Genomic DNA, 27,710 nt, shown 5'->3' with positions numbered 1-27,710 from the left:
ACTAGCTTTCAATTTTAGAAGCTTAAGAAATGTGGAAGAGACACAGTGTTCTTCCTTTGATTTATTACCTACTTGGTTTATTAAGCAATTAATTTTTAGATTTAAACCTTTCTTTTCTTTTAATATTTTTAATGTTTTGGTTTAATAATAATTAAGAATTTAACAAAATGACTGATCGTTTGCTTTCTTTTCAAAATAATTATAAAACTGTATTTTTTAAATGTCGACTGTTAATGCCCTTTGGCTCTGTTTCGATTTCACAACTACTGTTGTTGGTTTGGTAACACCGTTTCGACTACGTCAATAGCCTGTTTAGACTCACCAAGGGTGGTTTACATATTTTTCCAACTTGGAGATCTGCCACCAGTAGAACTGGGGTTAGTTCAATTAGAGGTTAGCTTTCTGGCTGCCTACTGGCTAGTTTTCAGGCTGTTGGGGGAGGTGGGGTGGGGCTGTTTTTAGGTTTTTTCTCTTCTGGACTGATGAACTACAAATACGTCTAAATTGCCGTCATATCCGCTTCCTCTTTGAACTTTTTTTTTACTTCTTCCTGCTAGTGGGCCTCTAGTATAGCAAGATTAACCCTTTACATACCATATGTTTTTTTAATCTGTTAAAATGGATAAGACTATTAATTTCATCTCATGGAATACTAACGGCTTAAACAATCGGATCAAGCGTAAGAAGATCTTTAAAGTTTTTCACAGATTAAATGTTCAGATCATTTTTGCTCAAGAGACTCATATCAGGAGGAAAGATAATCAACGTTTTTTTGTTAGATTTTGGAGGGGTCAACAGTTTCATTCAAATTCACAAGCAAAGCTGAAAGGAGTCTATTTTTATAGACTCAATTTCATTTGTTCATCATGAGACAATATCAGACCCAAGTGGTAGATTTTTATTAATTACCAGTTTACTTCATAATAAAAAAGTTGTTATGGTTAATGTTTATGCACACAATGTAGATCACCCTGAATTTTTTAAACATCTGTTTGCATTTTTTCCTAATTTAAATGACTATACTGTGATTAGGGGTGGAGATTTCAAATGCTGTTTAAACCCCTCGATGGATAGATGTGTGTCAAATCCTGCACTTCCAAACAAATCCGCTGCCTTTATTAACTCCTTTTTAGTTGAATCCAGAATTTTAGATGTTTGGAGATTTCTACACCCATATGATAAAGAATTTTCATTTTTTTCCTCATGTCTACCATAATTACTCCAGGATTGATTTTTTTTTTAATTGATGCTAGACTAGCTCCACTTATCATGGACTGTAAATACGATGCAATTGCCATTTCTGATCATGCACATTGAAATTATCAATTAAATTAGCAGATGTATCCTTTGGTGTCAGACAATGGCAATTTAACCCTTCTCTATTACAAGACTTAGATTTTGTCCAGTTTATTAAAGAACAGATTTGATTTTTCTTTTTAACTAATTTTACTGAAGAAATCTCCAGTCGGATAATATGGGATACTTTTAAAGCATATATCCATGGTCAAATTATTTCATATTCTGCTGGATTGAAAAAACGAACTAATAATGAAATATGTATATTAGCTGATATGATTAAAATTGATAAAAAATATTCTGATACTCCTAATCTGGAGCTTATAAAAAGAGAACAGAACTCCAATTACAACATAGTTTATTATTAACATCTTCAATTGAAAATCTACTACTTAAAACCAGAAGTCAATTTTTTATACATGGTGACAAATCTGGTACATTATTAGCCAACCAATTTAAAGCTACTTTAACTCAATGTCAGATTAATAAAATTCATAAACCATATGGTACCTACACGATAGATCATGTTCAAATTAATAAATCCTTTCAAGAATTTTATTCTTCTTTATATCAATCAGAATCCCGAGGACTACATCAATGCATGAATTTCTAAGAGATTTGAAGATTCCCCAATTATCTTTAAATGAACGTTCTATATTAGACACACCCACTTCAGAGGAAGAAATAAAGAAAGTAATATTTTCAATGAACTTGGGTAAAACACCCAGCCCTGACGGATATACAGTCGAATTTTTTAAAATCCTTTTCTGATATTCTTGTTCCCTGGTAAGCAAAAATTTTTAAAGATGCCTTATCAGTGGGTAAACTACCACAGTCCTTCTATGAAGCAACTATTTCTTTAATTCTTAAAAAGGATAAAGATCCCACTGAATGTGCATCTTATAGATCTATTTCTTTATTAAATAAAGATTCAAAAATATTTTCCAAAATATTGGCCTTTAGATTGGAAAAGGTTCTTCCACAAATTATCTCTGAAGACCAGAAAGGATTTATTCAGAATCGTTATTTACATTTTAATATTAGGAAATTAATGAATATTATATATACTACTTCATCCCAATTTCCAGAATGTGTCGTCTCACTAGATGCTGAAAAGGCGTTTGACAGAGTCGAATGGGAATATCTATTCATTACATTTCAAAAATTTAACTTTAGCCCTAAATTTATATCTGCGATCAAACTGATTTATTATACACCTATGGCTTCAATACTTACTAATAATCAAAGATCCCCTTTGTTCAGGCTTTTGAGGTACTAGACAAGGTTGCCCTTTAAGTCCTTTATTATTTGATATTGCTTTGGAACCTTTGGCTATTGCACTCCGGGATTCTTCAAACATGTGGTATTACTCGCAGACAGAAGATTCATAAGATATCCCTTTACGCAGATGACCTGTTACTTTATATTTCTAATCCAGAGGAATCTATCCCTGCAGTACTATCACTTCTAGATCAGTTTATTGTTTTTTTCTGGCTTTTGATTAAATCTTAGTAAGAGTGAACCTTTTCCATTAAATATGCAAACCCCAATTTACAGGCAATTACCTTTTAGATTAGTAACTATTTTATGTATTTAGGTGTTAAAATTACCAAGAAACACAAGGACTTATTTAAAGTCAATTTACTGCCTTTAATTGACCATGTTAAACAATTATTTACTAAATGGTCCCCACTGTCTTTATCATTGGTAGGCCGAATTAATGCAGTTAAGATGAATATTTTATCAAAATTTTTATATTTATTTCAAGCGATTCCAACTTTCGTCCCAAAATCTTTTTTTGACACTATTGATTCTAAAATTCTTTCATATATTTGGCAGAATAAAAACCCAAGGTTAAGTAAGAAATATTTACAAAAACTAAAAAAGGATGGTGGTATGGCCCTGCCTAACTTTAGATCATCAGATATTCAATTAATATCAGATATTTAATTTTTTTGGATACAAGATTTAGATGGAATTCAATGTCCCAAATGGGTACACCTTGAGCATCAATCAGTACACAGATTTTCATTAGTTTCTATTTTAGGTGCTTCACTCCCTTTTGCACTTACCAAATTAAGTAAACATATGATTAACCCAATGGTTAAACATACAATACGAATATGGTTTCAATTTCATAAATTATTTGGATTGAATAATTTTAATTTATCAAGTCCCATTCAATCTAATTTTTTCTTTCAACCATCCAGAGTTGACTCAGCTTTTTCCATATGGAAGAGGAAGGGAATAATATGTTTTCATGATTTATTCATTGATAACTGATTTTCATCTTTTGAACAATTGTCTAACAAATACAATTTCTCTAGATCACACTTCTTTTTCCCGAGATTAGAAATTTTTTTAAAGCTACTATACCCTCTTTTCCGACACCATATAAAACTGAAATTACGAAAAAATTTTAGGTCTTAATCCTTATCAGAAGGGCTTGATAGCAATAATCTATGATTTAATTATGAAAATGTCCAGAATCACTGGACAAAATGAAGAATGAATGGGAAAGCGAACTCCAGACAATTTTACCTACAGAGACTTGGAAGAAAATTCTTCATTTAGTTAATACATCTTCAATGTGTGCCAGACACGCTTTGATACAGTTTAAGGTAGTTCACAGGACCCATATGTCAAAAGATAAGCTAGCCTGTTTTTATCACTGTATAAATCCTATGTGTGACAGATGTAAATTGAATGTGGCTTCTCTGACACACGTTTTGGTCCTGTCCTCTTTTGGAAAAATATTGCAAAGACATTTTTAACATTATCTCAACTGTATTGAATATTGATTTACAACCTCACCCTATCACTGCAATTTTTGGATTACCAAGGATAGAGTCTGGCCATTTATCTGCTTCCACTTACCGTATGATTGCCTTTGTTACATTAATGCCCAAACGAACCATTTTGCTTAAATGGAAGGATCCAATACCCCCTACTACTTTTCAATGGTTCTCTCAAACTATATCATGTTTAAACTTGGAAAAAATTAGAAGTGGTACTGTTGATCCTTCACTTAAATTTGAAGATATTTGGAGTCCATTTATTCAATACTTTCATATGATACAGATCCCTTTTCAATAACTTTTCAATTTAGAGGAACAGAGTTGACGACATAATATTGCTCTGTTTCTATTGAGAAATTTCAGTCCAGTTTTTTTTTCTTTTTTTTTGAAATTTTCTTTTTAGTTTGGTTTGTTATATTATTTACAATTCTTTATTGATTTGGGGATTTTTTTTCTTTTCTGTTATATACATAATAAATCTTTTTTTCTTTTCTTTTATATTATATTCATCTACTAAGAGATCCTGAGATCTAAAGATTTTTTTTTATATTTTACTATTCTTTATGATTATCTATGCCATGATTGTTCTCTTGATCTCTTTGTATTACATGTACAATCATTGATGTTATATATTAATCTGCATTATTTGGAAACTAATAAAAAGATTGAAAAAAAAAGAAAAAAAATCTGACAATAAAACAGATAATAGGATTTAACTGGTCATTTTCAGGTTGGGACTAATGTGGTCCCACACGGATTGGTGCTAGGGCTCAACTCTTCACAATCAATATCAATGATATTGGTGAAGGGGCTTTTCTCGACCCAATCACTAAGAATCAAAACAGTTTGAGAGATTTTTTGATATTAAGGAATCTAAGAATGCAGGAAAGTGGTGCCGAGGTAGAAGTTCAGCCTTGATCTTATTGAAGGGCAGAGCAGACTCAAGGGGCCAAATATCCTACTCTGCTTCTACATTCAGTGAGACAACACAGGAACAGACATGGAGACAAGAGCCCGCAGGTACTGGAATCTGGAGTCCTGATGCAGGGTTTTGATCTGAAACTTCGACAATTCCTTTCCTCCCACAGATGCTGCTCAACCCAGAGTTGTTCCAGCAGATTGTTTGTGGCTACAGAAATGGGCACTTTGGCCCAGGTCCATGATGAACCTGTAAATAATCCCCTTTGTTCACATTAGGACCCATATCCTTCTGTACCTTGTCTATTTAAGTGTCTAAGTGTCTCTTAAAACTCCTTCCTCTTACTTTAAATATATGCTTTCGTTTTTGAAAACTCTACCATGGGAAAAAGATTTTGACTATCTACCTACCTATGCCCTCTCATAATATTATATACGTAGAACCTATAACAGTATAGAACAGAGCACACTGACCTTCCATCAGGTCACCCATCAGCCTTCTTTGCTCCGGAAAGCAAACCCACCCTACCCACTCTCTCCACATAACTCAAGTCCTCTAATCCAGGCAACATCCTGGTGAATCTCTGCACTCTCCAGCGCAACCACATCCTTCATATAATGTAGCAACCAGAACTCCAAGTGTGGCCTAACAAATGTTTTGTAAAGTTGTAACATGGCATCCCAACTATTATATTCTGTGCTCTGACCTATATAGGCAAGCATGCCTTCTTCACCACCGTCAATCTGAACTGTCACTTTCGTGGAACAATGGACTTGGACCCAAGGGCCCCTGTGTTCTTATCACCCTTCCAGTGATTGCCCTTATGCAACTTCCCAAAATACATCACCTCACTTGTTGGGATTAGATTCCATCAGCCAATACTCTGTCCAACTTTTCATCTGATCTGCCTCCTGCTGGAGCCTTAGAAACCTTCCTCAATATCCACAACACAATCAATTTTTGTGCCTATGAATTCCTTAATTGTACCTCCTACATTCACATTCAAGTCATTAAAATATGTCACTGCAGCAGAAGTTCTAGCACCAATCCTGTAGTGCATGACTAGTCACAAACTTCCAATTAGAAAAATATTGGCTCCACTTAGCCAGCTCATCTTGGATTCCATGTGCCTTAACCTTCTGGATCAGCCTACCACGAGGGATGCTGTCAAATGTCTTAGTGAAGTCCATACTGACAACATTTACCACCCTGCCTTCATCATTCTCCTTTATTGAAATTTTTTAAAAAATCAATCAAATTAATGAGACAGGATTTCCCCGTACAAAGCCATGCCGACTATCCCTAATCAGTCCCAGACTATCCAACTATACACAAATCCCATCCCTTAGAATTTTATCCAATAATTTGTCTACCACTCACACAAGATTCATTTTTCTCCGTGGATGCTGCCTAGCCTGCTGAGCTCCTCCAGCATCTTGTTGCTTTTTCATCTAGATTCCAGCATCTGCAGTCCTCTGTTTCTTTGGACAAACTTGGATAGTGTTCTCTAGAACATCAGAGGCTGAGGGGAGACCCAATATAGGTATATAAAATTATGAGAGGCATAGATAGGGTAGATAATCAAAGTCTTTTTCCCAGGGTGGAAATGTCAAATACTAAAGGTTTAAGGCAAGAGGGGGAAAGTTTAATGTAGATTTACAAGGCAAGTTTTTTTTTTTGAGTCTTTTTTTTGTTATACAGAGAGTCATAGGTGCCTGGAATGTGCTGCTGGAGGAGCAGATACAAAAGCAATGTTTAAGAGGCATTAGGGAATGGAGGGATATAGACCACATGCAGGCACATGGATTAGTTTACTTTGGCATCATGGTGGGCACAGACATGGTGCACCGAAGGGCCTGTTCCTGTGCTGCAATATTCTACGTCCTTTCAAGATATTCCCATTTGGCAGACATTTTACTCGCAAGCATCTGTTCCCAGTCTAATTTCACCAGGTCTCTCTTGCACTACCAAAATCAGCCTTCCCCCAATTTAGGACCTTAAGGACCAACCTTCTCCCTTTCTATAACTACTTTGAAACTTAGTGAGTTATGGTCACTATTTGCAAAGTGCTCCCCAACTGACACTTCCACCACCTGCCCAGTTTCAGTTCCTATGACGTCAAGTATCCCAGGTCAATATTGATCAATACTTGATCAATACTTGATCCCAGGTCAAGTATCCCAGGTCAATATTGGGAATGTTAAATCCCCACTGCTAAACCCCTATTGCTTTTACGCTTCTCCGTGTTTTGCTTACACATCTGTTCCTCTAATTGCTGCTGACTATTGGGAGGCCGATCATGTCCCTAGCAGTGATTGCCCTTCTCTGTCCCCCAAATTCAACCGATATGGCCTCATTGGATAATCCCTCCACAAAATCGTTTCTACATTCTGCTGATGTTCTCCCTAATCACAAGTGCAGCAACTCCTCTTTTGCATCTCCCTGTCACACCTGAAACTTCTAGACAGACACGGTGCTTTTCCCCTAGGGTAGAGGAGTCTAAAAATAGAGGGCAAAGACTTAAGGTGAGAGGGGAAAGATTTAAAGCAGATCTGAGAGACCTTATTGTAAGAGACCTTAAAAGGGCAGGAGGTATGAAAAGAATAAGTGCTGATCTCTTGTGGGAAAATAAGGAGTTGCCCAGAAGCTTTGCCATGAAGGTTTTTGAGAGATTTTAACTGTTAAAGAGGGTTTCAAAAGCAGGTTAAGCACCAGGATAAAAGCAGCTGAAAGACCACAACGAATCAGGGGATTAAGAGAGTGGACAGGTCCATAGTATGATAGAAAAATTTTAGAACCATAGAAAATTAATGGAGTAACAGAGTTATAGAGCACGGAAACAGGCCTCTTGGCCCAACTCATCCATGCCAACCAAGTTGTCTACCTGAGCTAGTCCCTTTTGCCTGCGTTTGGCCCACGTGCCTCTAATCATTTCCTATCTACATAGCTGCCTAAATATCCTTCAAATGTTGTAATTGTACCCGCCTCTGCAGCTTGTTCCCTATACCCAGCAACCTCTGAAAAAGTTGCTTCAGGTCCTTTCTAAATCTTTCTCCTCTCACTACCCTACCGTTTTGACTTTCTACACCCAACCCTGGGAAAAAGACTGTGACCATTCACCTTATCGATGCCCCTCATGATTTTATAAACCTCTACAGTCACCCCTCAGCCTCCTTTGCTCCAGAGAAAACAGTCCCAGCCTGTCCAGTCTCTCCTTATAACTCAAGCCCTCCAGTCCCAGCAACAACCTTGTGAATCTTTTCTACACCCTTTCCAGCTTAATGATCCCACAATTCCCTCTTAGAATACCTCACGTTAGTTATGTGGATAGAATGGAGAAGCTAGAGACGTTCTTTTTGGAACAGAGCAAATTGTAAGGGGAGCGGTAGAATATATTTAAAATGATGAAGGATATCGATATCACAGTGAGAAACATTGATAGAGGGTTCAAGAAGCAGGGAACACTGAATGAAGGTGCTTGGCAAAAGAATCAAAGCTAACATAAGGAAGTTTCTTAAATGTGGTTAGGGTTCTGGGGTTCACAACCAGAGTAGTTGACAGATTCAATTGTAGTGTTCTAAAAGGAGCCAGATCCAATTGTAGTGTTCTAAAAGGAGCCAGATCAGTGTTATGAAAGAATTTTCACGGCTATGTGGTAAGAGACAGGGGGTGGTGGTCATTTCCACGAGCTAGATTATTCTCAGAGACCGTATGGATTCGACAGATCAAATGGCCTCCCACTGTAACCATTTAGTGACCTTAATGAGATTATCTCCCGACCTTCTCGTGAACTTCCACCATCTTTTTTCATAGGACAAATCTCATCACTGCAGGAATCAATTTATTCAATGTAGTCTACATAAACTCCAAAGTAATTATACATTCCTTTAGATTAGAAAGTCAAAACTGCATACAGTGCTCCAAATGAGATCCTGCCAAAGTCCTGTACGATATCAGCAAGATTTGTTTACCCTTATATTCTAATGCCCTTACAATGAAAACCAACATAGGATTTAACTTCCTAATTGCTTTCTTTTTTACCTGATATATACTTTCCGCATCTAACGAACCAGAAATTCATAATTTTTTTTATATGTCACATTTTTGTCAATCAAACTTACCAAAAGCTTGAAGTTTCCCGGAGTGGAAATCATTCAGCAAATGTAACAAACCACATTCCATCTCCCTTACATCAGAGACGTCCGTTAGGAAGGAGTGCTGAACTGATGCAGGCTTTGACATCTTCTCAGCTGGCTCTGGGGGTTTTACTTTACCTTTGTTTGCCCTGTTTAAATGTCCAAATAATTGTAGATTTAAAAAAACAAAGTCAACTGTTTCACATAAATAAACTGCCACTTTTTTAATAAATGGCATATACTTCCTTAACACTAGGCAAAATGTATACAGTATATACAATATACACCATAATATATATCACAAACAGCAGGGGTCCCAGTACAGAACACCACTAGTCACAGACCTCCAGCCAGAATGAATCCCATCGACCACTACTCTGTCTTCTATGGTCAAGCCAATTCTGAATCCAAATGGCCAATTCACTGTGGATCCCATGTGTCTTAATCTTCTGGATAAGGCTCCCATAAGAGACCTTGTCAAATGCCTGAACTTGGTTGAACCTTGAAGAGGTAACAAGGATGATCAATGACGCCAGTCTGTTGTTGTCTACATGGATTTTAGCTAGTCTTTTGACAAGATTCAACGTTTGGCTGTCAAAAAAAATACATAGGATCCAGAGAGTGGCAGATCAAATCCAAAACTGGCTGATGGGAAGCAATGGATAATTGCTGATGGCATTTTATGACTGTAAGGATGTTACCAGTGGGACAGGACTCTAAATGTTTGTAACATATGTATACTATGGTTAAGGACTGAATTTGGGGGCATTATAAATAAGTTTGCAAATGATCCAAAAATTGGCCAAGTGGTTGACAGTGAGGAGGAACGTTTCACTTGGCATGGACACGATAGATCAAATGGCCTTCTTCTACGTCTTATATTTTCCCTGATTCTAAAGGCTTCAAAATACTGTCAAGATGAAGGACAGATCTTTCCATATCTTCAACACAAGTTTCAATTGCCAGGATGAAAGATGTCAGCGAGAGAGTGCAGAACATTCTGAGAGGGCAAGGGGGGGGGGGGGGGGGGTGAGTGACAGGAGAGCAGACAATATCCTACATTTATATTTTCAGGAACGAGAGGTGAAGTTTCGGATTTAGTCCCTGCACTACGTACTAGTGGGAAAAGAAACAGGACATCAAGCAGACTAGTGTCCATTTAGAGACAATTTGCAGGATGGAGGGCTTCAGGTTCTTGAAGCAGGTAAGACCTGTTCAACATGAATGGTTGGTCCCTAACAGAACTGGGACCAATGAAGGGATGAAACTAACTTAAGTTTCTAATAACAATGCCGAATTACCCATTTGTATTACTTTACAAACCACTTACTGACAGGTATGCCAATATCAGCCTATTCTGGCTTTCTTTCACCTCTGGACCAGAGAACAATAAGACATATTTGCAATAGAGGAAGTGTGGTGAAGGTTCACCAGGTTAGTTCTTGAAATGGTGTTTGTGCAGCAATTAAGTAGACTAGCCTGTATGGTCTAGAGTTTAGAAGAATGAGAACTGATCTCATTGAAATTTACATAATTCTTAAGAGGCTTTACAAGGTACTTGTCACAGGTAGACAGGGTGGTGAAGGCGGCTTTTGGCACGCTGGCCTTCATCAGTCATGGCACTGAGTATAGAAGTTGGGATATTACGTTGCAGTTGTAGATGTTGGTAAGGCCACATTTGGAATAGTGTGTTCAATTTTGGTCACCCTGCTATAGGAAAGATGCAATAAGTTGGAAAGAGTGCAAAGGATTTACAAGGATTTTGCCAGGACTCGAGGGACTGAGTTATAGAGAGTCGTTGAGCAGGCTGGGACTTTATAAGATAAGGTATCTTTCTTAGTCACATGAACATCAAAACACACAGTGAAATACATCTTTTGCGTAGAGTGTACTGGGGGCAGCCTGCAAGTGTTGCCATGCTTCCAATGCCAAGATAGCATGCCCACAACTTCCTAACCTCTACTTCTTTGGAATGTAGGAGGAAACTGGAGCACCCGGAGGAAATCCACGCAGACATGGGGAGAACGTACAAACTCCTTAAAGACAGTGGCCAGAATTGAACCCGGGTCGCTGGCACTGTAATAGCGGTACACTAACCACTACACTTCCGTGCCTGCCATTGGAGCTAAGGAGAATGAGAGAGAATTGAGGTGTATAAAGTTATGAGGGGCATAGATAGGGTGAACGCACAGTCTTTTTCCCAGGGTTGGGGAATCAATAACTCGAGGGCATAGGTTTAAGGGGAGAGATTTAAAAGTGACCTAAGGGGCAACTTTTTCAACCAGAGGGTGGTCCGTATATGAAATGAGCTGCCAGGGGAAGTGGTTGAGGCAGGTACATTAACGATATTTAAAAGATACTCAGAGGTACATGGATAGGAAAGGTTAAGAGAAAAGTGGGCCAAATGCGGGAAAATGGGACTAGCTTAGATGAGGCATCTTGATCGGCATGGAGCAGTTAGGCCAGAGAGCCTGTTCCTGTGCTGTATGACTGTATTATTGTGGAGCTGACACTGATGACCAGAGTCTCAAGGTAAGGAACTGTCATTCAAGACAGAGATGAGGGGAAATGTGTTCACACAAAGGTGGTAAATTAAGTGAAGAAATTACTCTTTATCTCAGTCCTTAATGGTCTACCCCCTATTCTGAGACTGTGGCCCCGGGTGCAAGACTCTGCAATTTAGTCAGCCTTGTAAGAAGTTTGTAAGTTTCAAAGAGATTTCCTATCATTCTCCTGAACTCTAGAGAATATGGGCCTAAGAAGGTGCCAGCATCTTTATAAGTGGATAAATCATCAGGCCCATATAAACTATGTCCAGGCTCTTAGAAGAAGCAAGAAGCAGTGCCAACTTTTATCATCATTATCCAGCATGCAAAGCTGTATCATTGGTTAGGCAGGTGAAACAATCTTCTTCACAACAATATCACACCTTATGTCCTCAAGCTAGGATTTCATTAGGAGAGAACTACTCAAGCTCCATCAGCTCCAATCCAGAACCAAGATAATCCCAATCTCAGCCAACAAATTCCCTTTGCATACACGCAGATTGGAAACCCATTTCAAAGTCATTATTGATTTATTCATTCAAACATACTTAACACCTGGAAGATGAATGTCCTTTACTAACCCCCAACAACGAAGATCCATGGCGAGCCTGGAAAACATGTCTTGGGAGCCATCTCTCACCAAAAGCAACACAACAAAATTCACCACCACCTCCAATGCACCAGCATGGCATTCCACCAACTCAAGGGTGTTCAAAGATCAAGACCTCAAGCCCAATACCAACTATTATCACCCTCCTATACACATTAGTATCATAGACAACCTACAGGAGGTACCTCAAAGCAACAGAAAAATACCACCATCTAAAATTGTCCATTTCTTAGGCCAATGTCACAGCATAAAAGCTCTAGTCACCCTCAATTAATTCCATTAAGCCAGCCACGTCATCTGCATACCTAACACCAGATTCCCAATAAAGCATTCCAAGCATCACTATGGGAAAGGATTTCTAAGAAGGACAGAGGAAACACTTTAAGTACATTCTCATTGGAAAAAAATGCAACATCCTCCCAGACAGATCCAAATCTTCTTCAGCTGAAGTAGAAGCATTTGGGAAGACACTGAGTATCTTAAAACTCAATGGCAGAAGTAGAGCCTAAGCACAAAGAGAAGGACCAAATAACATCCCAAGTTACTCCCACCACTCCAGCAAACACCATCTGTCCCACCTGTGGGAGAGTCTGAATATCCTTCTGCAGTCAACTCAGATCCCACAGAATTGGAGTAAAAGCAAATCACCCCCAGAAATGAAGGTCTGCATAATAAAAAGTGCAAGCAACTGCAAGATGACATATACTGATTGGACAGACCATGGCAGATGAAATTTAACATGGAAAAGTGTGAAGTGATGCACTGACATAAAGAATAAAGAGACACAGCACTTCAAGGTGTGCTGGAACAGACGGACCTCAGTGCAGACATAAATAAATCTTTGAAAGTGGCCACCTTGAGAGAGTGACTTGTGAAGTCAATGAACCCCAAGATTCATAAATAAAATCAGGGGGTAAAAAACAGGGAGTTTATGTTGAATTTATTCAAAACTCTGCTTAGGCCACAACTAGAGAAATGGCAATTCTGGCCATGTTCTTAAGGAAGGATGTTAAAGTCAAGATGGGATGCAGAAAAGATTTACTGGTATGGTTCTGGGGATGAGGCATTTCAGCAATGATCAAAAGGAGCAGCTGGGATTGTTCTCCTGGAGCCTCAGTCTAAATTCATTAATCCCTTATTTTGAGACTATGTCGCCAATGTCTAGATTTCTAAGACATTCTTCTCAACATCTATCCAAGAAAACACCATCAGAATTTTACACGTTTCAAAGAGATCACATTTTATCTTTTTAAATTCCAAAGTGTAGACCTAACTGCACAGCTCCTCAGCCCAGGAATCAATCCAGTGAACCTTAATTTTAACTCTTCCAAGGCATGTATATCCTTCCTTAAATAAGGAGACCAAAATTGTATGTTGCACTCCAGGTGTACCCTCATTAAGACCACTGCAGCTGTAGTAAGATTTATATGTTCTTGTAGTCCACCCCCCTTCCCACCATTCCATTTGCTTTTGTAGTTTGCATATTAATGATGTGTTCTTGTTGTACATACATCCAGATCTCTCTGAACATCAACATTTAATAGGCTCTTACCATTTAAATATTATTTTGCTTTTATATATATTCTTCCCACCATGTAGAAAAGGCTTACATTCCAATGTTTTTGTTCATTCACTTAACCTGTTGACATCTCTTTACAGACACTGGGCCTTCCTCACAATATAATTTCCTATCCAACTTGAATTGTCAGCAAATTTACCTAAAACGTACTTGTTTCCCTCATTTGCTATCACCATATGTATTGTACATAGCTGAAGCACCAATCATTTATAGTCCTCCAAAAATAATCCATTCACCCCTGCTTTTATTTTCTAGTAACCTCAGCTCCATGAGCCCTTTTCTTGAGCATTAACTTCTACGTGGCACCTTATCCAAACCTAACCCTAACCTCCACAGCAGCCTCCCCCCAACACTCATGCACTACCTCAGCCACACGTTTAGGAACAATAGCAGAAAATTCTGCAAACACTCAGCAGGTCAGACAGCATCTGTGGAAAGAAGAAAAAAAGACATTTTAGTTCAGAGACTCCATCAGAACTGGGAAAGAGAGAGAAAAATTAGTTTTAAGTTGCAAAAAGTTGGAAGGGATAGATAGGACAGGAAATATGTGTTAGGGTGGGGCCAGTGTACCTGCAGGATGGGCTGCTAATGAGGCAAGGAGAGGGTGACAAACAAATGTGATGTGTTGCAAATAGATCAAGGTGTGCTTAAAAACAAGAGGACAAAAAAACTGCCAACATCACAACTGAATAATGAGAGGCACAGAAAGTGTAGATAGTCAGTCTTTTTCCCAGGGTGGAAATGTCAAATATTAGATGGCATAAATTTAAGGTGAGAGGAGCGAGAGCTTAAAGGAGATTTGAGAAGCAAGTTGTTCTTTTAATTACACTAAGAGTGGTACTGCCTGTCCCTATAACCACAGCCCTCCATTCTAGTCAACATCCTGGTGAATCTCTTCTGCACTCTATTGCTAGCACATCTTTCCTGTAGTGTGGTGACCAGAACTGTACATAATACTACAAGAGTGACCTGACCAATATTTTGTACAACTGCAACATGATATCCCAACTCTTATACTCAGTGCCTCAGCCCATGAAGGCAAGCATACTAAATCCCTTCTTCACTACCCTATCCATCTGTGTCACCATTTTTAAGGGAGCTATGAACTTGCAACCCAAGGTCCCATTATACATCAGCAAAGTCCTTTCCATTTACTGTACATTCTCTGTTAGTATTTGACATCTGAAAATGCATTACCCCACACTCGTCTGGATTAAATTCCACAAGCCACCACTGCCCAACTGATCTATGTCCTTCTGAGTCCTTTCACATCCTTCTTCACCATCGACTACTCCGCCAATTTTTTTCTAATCATTTGATGAATTTTTCTCTATTAATGTTCAGGATGTGGGGATTGCTGGCAAGGATTGCATATATTACCTATCCTACTCTCCGTTGAGAAGTTGGTGGTGAACCCCTTCTTGAGCTCTGCTTGTTATGAAGGGAGTCTCAGAATACTGTTGGGGAGGGAATTCCAGATTTAGGTTTAATGACAATGGCAGAATAATGCGTAATTTCCATTTAACAAAGAAAGTTAAATTCTAGTATGATCACCTTTCCACCAAAAATCCTTTATTGCAAGATTATTAATTAATCCTGTCTCATTACACGTGGCCAGATCTGAAACAGACCGTTCTCTGATACATTTGGTCCAGGAAACTGTTACACAAGCATTCTGTGAGCTTATCCTCAAGACTAAACTGCCAATTTGATTAGTCCAGTCTAAATTAAGATTGAAGTCCCCATAATTATTTTAGCTCTGTTACAAGCCCACATTATTTCCTCAAGTGATAATCTGTCCAACAGAACCAATACTATTCCCACGAGAGTTTTATGCCTCGTTATTTCTGATCTCCACCCAGAACTTGCTGATCACCTGAGCCAAGACCTTCTCTCAATAGTTTTAATGTAATCCTTTATAATCAGAGCTCCTCACACTCCTAGCAACAACACTTTTCCAACATGCCTATTTTTCTGAAATGTGAAGTACCACGGAATATTCAGTTCCTCATTCTGGCCTCCTCACAACCTGGGCCTCGAATGCCTATTACATCAATCACATATCTCTCTATTTGTGTTACCACTTCATCTGTCTTGTTACTGGTGCTTCATGCATTTAAATAAAGTGCCTTTAGTTTTAACTTGTTCCCATTTTCTTGACTTGGACTGTGTTTGGTGCTACATTCTTGTGGATTGTACTTTCTGTCACTCTGCTTATCATTACCCATCGCACCACCTCCTTGTTACATTTCTAAAGTTCGCTTCGGCTGAGCCCTTTCCCACTATTTACTTTTAAGCCTTATTTACAATACTCATTATTCAATTTATTAAGACACTCGTCTCAGTTTGGTTCAGCAAAAGCTTGTCCCAATCGATCAGCACCCTCTTTCCTCAGTACTGGTGTCAGTCCCCATGAATCAAAACCCTTTCTCCCAATCTTTGAGGCATATTCAACTTTGATCTATTTGACCCAAAGCCAATTTGTGCATGGCTCATGTGTAGTTCTGTTTTGCCAAGTTTAATTGTGAATATATTGAAGTGTCAAGCATGGTGATAGATTATCAAGTAAAAGACATGTATGTGAAGTTGGGTAAAACAGATTGCTCAAGAAAATACAGTTTACAGTGGAAATCAAATGATGTTTAGAATTTCCTCTATTTAACTCAGCACCAACCTTTTCAATTTTGATTTTAGTTTCGGTGAAGAAGGGGGAGGTAAAGCTGCGGAGAATGCTGCGCTCTTGTGGGCTGGCACCGGAGACGTCCCAGGGTGGGAGTGCTGGTACAAAGTCACCTTTGGGCTTGGTTTCTTTATTTTTTCTTCCATTCTGATGTTTCACCTTTGCACTATGGTAGATCAAAATAAACCAGATCAACAAATTCATCATTTTAAAGTTTTATTCCATCAACGCCGAGATCAGTTTTGAAATGTTTTAATACATTCCACAAATGTTTCATTATTTATGTATTTAAAGATCTGCCAACAGAACTAAACCCAGCTGCAAGCAATTAACTGAAGTGTAAACATACCTTCTTCGTTCCCATCAGTAGTCAATTGGTTTATTATGGCCACAGGTACATGAACTTTGTTTTGCATGCCATCCATACAGATCAATTCATTACACAGTGTATTGAGGTAGTACAGGGTAAAAACTATGACAGAATGCCAAATAAAGTGTTACAGTTACAGAGAAAGTGCAGTGCAGCCATACAAGGTGCAAGGCCATAACAAGGTGGATCGTGAGATCAAGAGTCCATCTTATCGTACTAGGGAACCGTTCAATAGTCTTATAACAGCAGGATAGAAGCTGTCCTTGAGCCTGGTGGTATGTGCTTTCAAGCTTAGTATCTTCTGCTTGATGGGAGGGGGGAGAAGGGAAAATGTTGGGGCTGGGTGGGGTCTTTGATTACATTGGCTGCTTCACCAAGGCAGCGAGAAGTGTAGACGGAGTCCAGGGAGGGGAGGCTGGTTGTCATGATGTGCTGAGCTGCGTCCACAACTCTCTGCATTTCTTGCGGTCTCAGGCAGAGCAGCTGCCATACCAAGCCGTGATGCATCCAGATAGGAGTTTCAAGGGGAACATGCCAAATTTCTTTAGCCTCCTGAGAAAGCAGAGGCACTGGTGAGCTTTCTTGGCCATGGCATCTACGTGATTGGACTAGGACAGGCTATTGGTGATGTTCACTCCTAGGAACCACCTCCACCTCAGCACTGTTGATGTAAACTGGAGCGTGTGGACCGCCCCCTTCCTGAAGTCAATGACCAGTTGATTTGTTTTGCTGACATTGAGGGAAGGGTTGTTGTCATGACACCATGTTACTCAGCTCTCTATCTCTTTCTCATCGTTATTTGAGATACGGCCCACTACGGTGGTGTCATCTGCAAACTTGTAGGTGCAGTTAGAGCAGAATCTGGTCAGTTCTTTTAAAAGGGAACCACGGGACATAACTCCGCTGGATAGTTGAGCAGAGTGGTGAAGGATGGAATTTAATCCTGACAACACAAAGTAATATACTTTGGAAAAATAAATTCTGGTAGGACAGACAGAGTGAATGGTAGGGACCTTTGGTATATGGAGAGACCATGAGCTGTAAGTCCATAGCTCGCTGTGGTAAGATGAAACACGATTAATGATTTCCCTGTTGCAATAGCTAAGAAATAGCTGGGTGTAACTAAAGAGAAACATCTTTCTTTGTTAGGAATATTTGTTTCTCCCCAGGAGTTATTGGAACTGTGTGAAACAGCAGAACTGAATGTGGAAGGCAGCTCCCAAGCACTAATCCGGAACATTTAAACAGGCAGCTGTGCAAAACAACCATGGTGTACTTCAGCCAAGTGAGACAACGGGGAGGGTTAACTTGCCCCATTAGACAGGATCCTGGGGCCTTGATTGACTTTGTCATGAAACCGTCTCGGTTGTACATCCATGGAGCCATTCATTCTCCAGAAGGTCGGAATTTTAATCTGTTTCGGTCTGCATTAACAATGGATTTTTCTGTGCTGATGACTGACGAGACTCTCGAAAACAACAGGAAGGCTTAGCAAAAGGCATGAAGTCCTTTGTTATGCCAGGACCAAGCGAGGCACAAAACCCTCCTCGACTGTACAGATGCGCACCCGCAGAAGAGTTCTTCAGAGCTTCTCACCATCATCAAGCCCCTTCACGTCTTGCTGAAGCATCCCGGGACTCCCCTTCGGCGACAGACCAAGTGGCAGACAACGCAACGTTGCTCAGTATTACCGTGAATTGTATGCAATTTGAGCTCGATTTTACCAGGGAAGAATTAAGTGAAAGAGTTTGGGTTTTTGGTCTTGTTCTTTTAGCTTAGATTAGATTTGCAGCTGTGTTTTAGACCTCAAATTAGAGCTGTAGTTTCCTTTGTGCTAAATAAAGTTACTTGAACTTTCTGTGAAATTGTCGTGTCTTTCATTACTGACCCTGTTGTTCGAAAGGAACCCAAAAACCAGAGTTCTGTTTTAACACACTCACTGAAAGTGGCAACACAGGTGGATAGTGAAGAAGGTATTTGTTATGTTTGCCTTCATGGGCCGAGGCACTGAGTATAAGAGTTGGGACATTATTTAACAGTTGTGCAAAACATTGCACAGACTATTGTGTATATTTCTGGTTGCCACACCACAGGAAGGATGTGGTATAACTCGAGAGTACAGAAGAGATTCACCAGGACATTGCCTGGAACCTGGTTATAAGGAGAGATTGGATAGGCTGGGTTTGTTCTCACTGGGATGCAAGAGGCGGAGGGGTGGCCTTAGAGGTTTATAAAATTATGAGGGGCATCGATAGGAAAGATAGTCAGAGCCTTTTTCCCCAGGGCAGGAGAGTCTAGAACGAGAGGGTGCAGGTTTAAAGTGAGAGGAGAAAAGTTTATAGGACATTAGAGGGGCAAGCTTTCCCCTACAAAGAGGGTGGTGAATATCTAGTAACAAGCTCCCAGAGGAGGTTGTGGATCACTGGGATCTCTTCTGGGGAAAGTATGACCTGTACAAAAGGGACGGGTCATCCCTGAACTCGAGAGGGACCAATGTCCTCGCGGGCAAGTTTGCTAGAGCTGTTCAGGTGGAGGGTTTAAACTAGATCAGCAGGGGGATGGGAACCAGAATTTCAGGTCAGATGACAGAGCAGTTGGTGTAAAAGTAGATGCAATGTGCAGAGAGACTGTGGAGAAGGATAGACAGTGGACAGGGCATAAATGTAGTCAGTTGGATGGATTGAAATGAGTTTACTTTAATGCAAGAAGTGTTAATAAAGGTGATGAACTTAGAGCACAGATCAGTACATGGAATTACGATGTTGTGGCCATTACAGAGACTTGGCTGTCACAAGGGCAGGATTGGCTGCTTGATGTTCTGGGGTTTAGATGTTTCAAAAGGGATAGGGAGGGAGGTAAAAGAGGTGGAGGAGTGGCATTGCTAATGAGGGATAGTATCACAGTTACAGAAAGGGAGGACATCACCAAAGGATCACCTATTCAGTCTGTGTGGGTGGAAGTCAGAAACAGGAAGGGAGCGATCACTCTATTGGGAGTATTCTATAGGCCCCCCAATAGCCACTGGGACACTAAGAGTCAGATAAGTCGGCAGATTTTGGAAACATGCAAAATTAACAGGGTTGTTGTCATGGGTAACTTCAACTTCCCTAATATTGATTCACCTGACACAGTATGTGGACAGGCCGACCAGAGGAGAGGCCATACTGAATCTAGTACAAGTCAATGAACCTGGTCAGGTGACAGACTTCTCAGTGGGTGAGCATTTCGGGGATAGTGACCACAACTCCCTGACCTTTAGCATCGCCATGGACAAGGAGAGGAGCAGACAATATGGGAAAGTTTTTAAACTGGGGGAGGGCTAATTATTATGTTATTAGGCAGGAACTTGGGACAGTAAGTTGGAAACAGATGTTCTCAGAGAAATGCACAGCAGAAATGTGGAGGCTGTTTAGGAACCACTTGCATGGGGTTCTGGTTAGGTTTGTCCCACTGAGACAGGGAAATGAAGGTCAGGTGAAGGAACCATGGTTGACAAGAGAGGTGGAAGGTTTATTCAGGAGAAAGAAGGAAGCATACTTAAGGTTTAGGAAGCAAAAATCAGACAGGGCTTTTGCGAGCTTATAAATTAGGCAGAAAGGAGCTTAAGAAGGGACTTAGAGCTAGAAAGGGACATGAGAAGGCCTTGGCGAGCAGAATTAAGGAAAACCACAAGGCATCCTACATGTGAAGAACAGGAGAATGACTAGGGTGAGGGTAGGACTGCTCAGGGATAAGGGGGAAACGTGTGCCTGGAGGCAGGGCAGGACCTTAATGAATACTTTGCTTCATTGTTCACTATGGAGAGGGACTTTGATGAATGTGAGGTCAGCACAGAACAGGCTAATGTGCTGGAGCATGTTGAGTTTAAGAAAGAGGCAGTGTCAGAGCTTCTGAAAAACATTAGGATAGACAAGTCCCCGGGACCGGACAGGATCTACCCCAGGTTGCTACGGGAAGTGAGGGAAGAGATTGCTGGGGCATTAACAATGATCTTTGCATCCTCCCTGGACGCAGGAGTGGTACCAGAGGATTGGAAGATGGCTAATGTTCTTCCACTGTTCAAGAAAGGTAACAGGGATAATTCTGGGAATTATAGACTAGTGAGTCTTACGTCAGTGGTGAGAAAATTATTGGAGTGGATTCTTAGGGGCAGGATTTAGGAGCATATGGAGAAGCACAGTCTTATTAGGGATAGTCAGCATGGCTTTGTGAGGGGCAGGTCATGCATCCCGAGCTGAACTGAGTTTTTCAAGGCAGTGACAAATCAAATTGATGAAGGTAGAGCAGTGGATGTGGTGTATATGGACTTTAGTAAAGCGTTTGACAAGGTTCCCTATGGTAGGCTCATCCAGAAAGTCTTGAGACATGGGATCCATGGCAACTTGGCTGTGTGAATTCAGAATTTGCTTGCCCACAAAAGGCAGAGGGTGGTTGTAGATGGAGTGTATTCAGCCTGGAGGTCAGTGACTGGTGATGTTCCAAAGGGATCTGTTCAGGGACCCCTGCTTTTTGTGATTTTTTTTTATAAATGACTTGGATGAGGAAGTAGAGGGATGGGTTAGTAAGTTTGCAGATAACACAGAGGTTGGAGGTGTTGTGGATAGTGTAGAAGGTTGTCATAGGTTACAACAGGATATAGACAGGATGCAGAGTTGGGTGGAGAAGTGGCAGATGGATTTCAAACCAGAAAAGTGTGAAGTGATACACTTTGGAAGAACGAACTTGAAGGCAGAGTACATGGTTAATGGCAGGATTCTTAGCAGTGTGGAGGAACAGAAGGATCTTGGGGACCAAGACCAAAGATCCCTTCAAGTTGCTGCACAAGTTGGTAAGGTGGTTAAGAATGTGTATGGTGTGCTGGCCTTCATCAGTCAAAGAACTGAGCTCAAGAGCCGCGAGGTAACATTGCAGCTCCATAAAACTCTGGTTAGACCACACTTGGAGTATTGTGTTCAGTTCTGGTCACCTCATTATAGGAAGGATGTGGAAGCTTTTAGAGAGGGTGCAGAGATTTACCAGGATGCTGCCTTGATTAGAGAACATTTCTTATGAGGAAAGGTTGAGTGAGCTAGGTCTTTTCCCTTTGGAGTGATGGAGAATGAGAGGTAACTTGATAGAGGTGTACAAGATTATGAGACGCATAGATAGAGTGGACAATCAGCACCATTTTCCCAGGGCAGCAATGGCCAATACCAGAGGACATCAGTTTAAGGTCAGAGGAGGAATGTTTAGGGGAGATGTCAGAGGTAGAGAATGGTGGGTGCCTGGGACGCACTGCCGGGGTTGGTGGTGGAGGCTGATACAATAGGGACATATAAAAGACTCTTAGATAGGCACATGGATGTAAGAAAAATGGAGGGTTATGGGCTGTGTAGGAGGGAAGGGTTAGATTTATTGTGGAGTAGGTTTATATAGGTCAGCACAACATTGTGGGCCAAAGGGCCCATACTGTGCTGTATTGTTCTATGTTCTACGAGGTGGTGGAGGTGGATACTATTACTATATTTAAAACCATTTGGAAAGATACCTGGACAGGAAAGTAGAGCAATATGGGCCTAATGTAGGCAAATGGAATTAGTTTTGTTTTCCCACTCTCCAATTGCTCTATTAATCTGTCAGCCAGACAGCTCTGTAAACAGTGGATCACATCAACAGTGGCCTCCCCCTATCAGAGATACTCTTGTCCTCTGCATCTCAAAACTAACTTGTTTTCTCTCTTTTTCAAGTTCTAACAAAGGGTCTTCCTTCCACAGATGCTGCCCGACCTGCTGAGTCCATTCAACATGTTCTATTTTATTGCTATAAAACTATTGTCATATGCTTTGTAAATTATGCACAAAAAGAAAGTCTTTCCCCAGTTCATCAGCTAGTATTACAAAGTGACTCAAGTGCAAGCCTGGTCTCAAAAGCACTTGGTCTTAGTTATTATACAGGTAGATACTTGATGGAGAAAAAGTTGCAAGGTTACAGGTAAAGAACTGGGGGGATGGGCTTGAACATGAAGTGGCACAGACTCTGAGTTCAACAGCTATTTGTACAGCAACAATTCTATAAAACAGAAGGATAAACCTCCAGCGAGTAAAGGCAAGAAAGACTGGAATACCACACCACACAGATCAGAAAACTTGATTATTGGTCTGTGCTGAATGGACTGAGCTGGACACAATCAAATTACATCTTGTACTGTGCTGTATTGTTCTATGTTCTATCTTGCTGATCAATGATCCTCACGACTGTAACCATTAAAAGACAGTTTCAACTAACCCCTGAATCAATCAAAACAATTATTCACAAGATCCACAAGTAAAAGAATTTTTAAAGCAAACTTTCATTTTGTTGATAAAAACCATAGAGACGCAGATATGTAGGCAAATTTGAGAGGTATAAAAATAACAAGACAGTAGTAGTTAGGACTTCAAATATGGTACTCAAGCCAGTAATTCGGACTGTAAAACAGTGAAGGATATAGAAGGACAGTTTCTTTTCAATCATAGAGGTGGTGGGAGAGCAATGGGTAAAGGGAATATCTCAGATAGGGTGAGACCAAATGGGTTAATGGTGGGGAGTTGGGGGCTAGTTACAAGCACATTATGCTCCTTTGTCTGTGTAATGTGTTGATGACAATAGAAACTACTTTCTGCATTGAAACTTAAAACCAATTTTTCTCTTCTCCCCCCCCTTCTCCCCCACCCCCTCACCCCCCCCCCCCCCCCCACCATGGTACTGACAAAGGGTACTGGACCTGAAACTTGAACTGTTTCTCTTTCCACAGATGCTGCCGGACCATCAACAATGCTTTTCTTTCCATTTTGCCACCTCTTCTCTACATCTACAACCATCCTTTGACAACCCTGCAGGTACCCGATACAAGAGGTATTTGTGTCTCAACATGTGATGTGTGCATCAATGGTGGATCATTCAAACAGTCCAATATAATATGATCTATCTTCATGTGCACTTTCTGTGAGATGAAGATCACAAGACAATGATCAGTAGTTCAACTCAGCCAATGTCTTCTCTGCAGTCCCATTACAGACCTAGATGAAATCTACTGACTTAGCATGGGCCAGTTGGGTTGCATCACTCTCAGGAGGTGAGGGCAAAAGACTAGAGTATTGAAGGGAGTATGAAGACAATTAAATTAAATGAATTTAAACAGGCATTACTGAACCTTTTAAAATATTTATTAAGAGGCTTATTGAAAATATTTTTAGAAATAAACCTCAGAGCTCGTTCTACTTGTATATACTTACTATACCACAGAAAATTATACAACAGCATATTTCCTGTGGCATTGTTTGCTGTTTGTATCAGGTCTGGAGAGAAAATTGTGCCTTTGACCTGTTAATTGGCTCTGTGCTCCTATGACCAGTGTAGTAAAGAGGTTTATGCTCCTGTGTTATAGAATTGTTGCTGTACAGGCAGCCACTGAGCTCAGAGTCTGTGCCACTTTATGTACAAGCAGCACACTAGGCCCATTCCCCAGTTCTTTTGTAAACTGGCAACTTTTTCTCCTTCAACAACATATACAAAATGGAGGAACTCAGCAGGTCAGGCAGCATCTATGGAGGGAAATAAACAGTCAACTTCATCAGGATCGGAAAGGAAGAGGGCAGAAGCCAAATTCCACTGGAGAGAATTTTTGTTGTAATGATCATGATCCAGTTATATTCAATTAAGTTATGGGAAAGTTCAAGGATAAAGTAAGAGTAAATGTTCCAAATTGTAGCAAGACCAATTTCACAAATTGAAAAGCAATTTTGCAAAAGTAGACTGGAAATAATTAGTCAGAGCAGTGGGAGGCATTCAAAAAGATTATCCAAGAGGTTCAGCATGAACATATCCACAAACAAAAAAGGGTAAGACTGCCAAATCCAGAGCCTCCCCCAATGACAAGCTACATAAAGGGTGAGGTGCAGCAATACAGGTAACTTTATGTGAGACACCCACAGTGGAATACATCAGAAAGCCCAGAATTGCAGAGAAGATTCAAATTAAAAGCCCAATTAGAAAAGCAAAGAGAGTAAATGAAAAAATACTGGCAAATGAGATTAAAAAGAATCCTGAAAGAAATGTTGTAGATATATAATCAGCAAGAGCAGAGCAAAGAAATAGTCGGGTCTCTCTGGCCAAGCAGGTGACCACAGGATAAAAATAGACAGCATGGATAAGGTTCTTAGTAAATACTTTGTGTCTGTCTGCACAGAAAGGGGTGATGTCAATATAGCAGAAGATGACGAGTGTACAATAGCACCGCACCTTATTGTCTGCCTGCACTGCACTTTCTCTGTAACAATATATCCTGCATTCACTACCCCAATGTATTTACGTTTTGAACTGATCTGTATGGATAGCTTGCAAAACAAGTGACAGTAATAAACCAATTAATAAAGGCCACACAGAGTAAAACAGGAAGTAATATGAGACGAGCACTTGAAATGCAACGCATGGAATTCTTTGGGCCAAGCATCACAGACCCAGTCACACAGCACGGACCGGGGACCGAAACCCCCTCAACCTCCCGGATCTGGGGACGGACCAACCCCCCCGCCCCTCCCCACCCCACCCCACCTACCTCCCCGCACCGGGGACCCACCCCCCCCCCCCCCCCGCTCCCCGCACCGGGGACCCACCCCCCCCCCCCCCCCCCGCACCGGGGACCACCCCCCCCCCCCGCTCCCCGCACCGGGGACCCACCCCCCCCCCCCGCACCGGGGACCCACCCCCCCCCCCCCGCTCCCCGCACCGGGGACCCACCCCCCCCCCCCCCCCCGCTCCCCGCACCGGGGACCCACCCCCCCCCCCCCCGCTCCCCGCACCGGGGACCACCACCCAACCCCACCTCCCTGCACCAGGGACCCCTCCCCCGGGACCCCCGCTTAGGGACCCGACCCACCGGGGACCCCCACCCACCTTCTCGCTTTCACGCCTCCACAACGGGTCCCGGACGCGCAACGTGAACTCTGCTTCTGCCTCGGCGGCCGCTGCCCGACCCGCAGGCTGGTTCCAGCATCTCCCGACCTCGGCACCAAGTGCAGCCGATTTCAAGGGGAAACGGCCTCCGCCCGCACTGGCTTCAGTTCGTCAATAATTCGGGGCCGTGAACCCGTTCACTTCGCCGCTGCCTCTCCGGCGGGTTCGCCGAGCAGACGAACCTTTACCTGGCGCCTGGGACGTGTCGCAGCTTCCGGAGTCCCGGAAACACCAGTAACAATGTATCTGGCAGAGAGGCGGGGCAACCGCCTGCCAATCAACGACTGAGGACAGATAACAACCAATGGAGTGATCGTCCCGCCCTCGCCGTCACTACGTCACAGGTGACATGGACCGTCAAGTCTCAGAGAAGGAGACAGTAATTGGTGTTGGTTTATTATCGTCACTGGTACCGAGGTCCAGTGAAAAACTTGTCTTGCACACTGATCGTACAGGTCAATTCATTTCACAGTGCAGTTACACTGAGTTAGTACACAGTGCATTGAGGTAGTACAGGTAAAAACAGTAACAGTACAGAGTAAAGTGTCACAGCTACAGAGAAAGTGCAGTGCAATAAGGTGCAAGGTCGCAACAAGGTAGATCGTGAGGTCAGAGTCCATCTCATTGTATAAGGGAACCGATCAATATTCTTATCACAGCGGGGTAGAAGCTGTCCTTAAGTCTGGTGGTATGTGCCCTCAGGCTCCTGTATCTTCTACCCGATGGACAAGGAGAGAAGAGAGAATGACCCAGGTGGGTGAGGTCTTTGATTGTGCTGGCTGCTTCATCAAGACAACGAGAGGTAAAGACAGAGTCCAAGGAGGGGAGACTGGTGTCCGTGATGTGCTGGGCTGTGTCCACACTCTCTGCAGTTTCTTGCGGTCCTGGGCAGAGCAGTTGCCGTACCAAGCCGTGATACATCCAGATAGGATGCTTTCTGTGGTGGATCAGTAAAAGTTGGTGAGAGTCAAAGGGGACAAGCTGAATTTCTTTAGCCTCCTGAGGAAGTAGAGGCACTGGTGAGCTTTTTTGGCCGTGGCATCTACGTGATTTGACCAGGACAGGCTGTTGGTGATGTTCACTCCCAGGTACTTGAAGCTCTCAACCCTCTCGACCTCAGCGCCATTGATGTAGACAGGTGCATGTACACTGCCCCCTTTCCTGAAGGCAATGACCGGCTCTTTTATCGACATTGAGGGAAAGGTTGTTTGTCATGACACCATTCCACTAAGCTCTCTATCTCCTTCCCGTACTCCGACTCATTGTTATTTGAGATTCGGCCCACTGTGGTGTTGTCATCTGCAAACTTGTAGATGCAGTTAGAGCAGAATCTGGCCACACAGTCATGAGTGTATAGGAAGTAGCGGGCTGAGGACACAGCCTTGTGGGGCACCAGTGTTGAGAATAATCGTGCTGGAGTTATTACCGCCTATCCTCACTGATTGTCATCTGTTTGTTAGAAAGTCAAGGATCCAGTTACAGAGGGAGGTGTTGAGTCCTAGATACAATGGTGTCTGGGTGGACAGCGTGGTGGGCATGGACTGGTGGGGCCGAAGGGCCCGTGTCTGGGCTTTGTTCTGTGCCTGGATGTGACCCGTTCCCACCATATCCACGAGCTTGTCTATATTTCCCTTACATCCCTGCCCCACACATCACCTTTAAACTTTCCCCTCTCACCTTAAACACATCTTCTGGTGTTTGACATTTCCACCCTGCGAAGACGACGCTGTGCTTCTCATAATTTTATATACTTCTATTCCCCCAGCTTCCAAATCACCAGAGAAAACAATTCAAGTTTGTCCA

At 41.5% G+C, this 27,710-nt stretch overlaps 1 protein-coding gene across 2 annotated transcripts in view; it reads right to left on the bottom strand.

Moving 5' to 3' along the window:
* Nucleotides 1-26,126, bottom strand: part of ccdc28b (coiled-coil domain containing 28B) — a 55,130-nt gene extending 29,004 nt beyond the window's left edge. For both annotated transcript variants that reach the window (XM_052036110.1, XM_052036109.1), the window contains exons 1-3: nucleotides 25,848-26,126; nucleotides 16,559-16,730; nucleotides 9,135-9,298 (exon numbers count right to left, since the gene is read on the bottom strand). In XM_052036110.1, coding sequence (XP_051892070.1) covers nucleotides 9,135-9,298; nucleotides 16,559-16,710 — 316 coding nt within the window. In that variant the 5' untranslated portion in view covers nucleotides 16,711-16,730; nucleotides 25,848-26,126. The remainder of the gene's footprint in view (nucleotides 1-9,134; nucleotides 9,299-16,558; nucleotides 16,731-25,847) is intronic.
* Nucleotides 26,127-27,710: the final 1,584 nt, after the last annotated feature.

The sequence above is a fragment of the Pristis pectinata genome, chromosome 22 (assembly GCF_009764475.1).
Source record: "Pristis pectinata isolate sPriPec2 chromosome 22, sPriPec2.1.pri, whole genome shotgun sequence".
Taxonomy (NCBI): Eukaryota; Metazoa; Chordata; class Chondrichthyes; order Rhinopristiformes; family Pristidae; genus Pristis; species Pristis pectinata.
The sequence above is the reverse complement of the archived record's forward strand: the minus strand, read 5'-3'. Positions and strand labels throughout refer to the sequence as shown.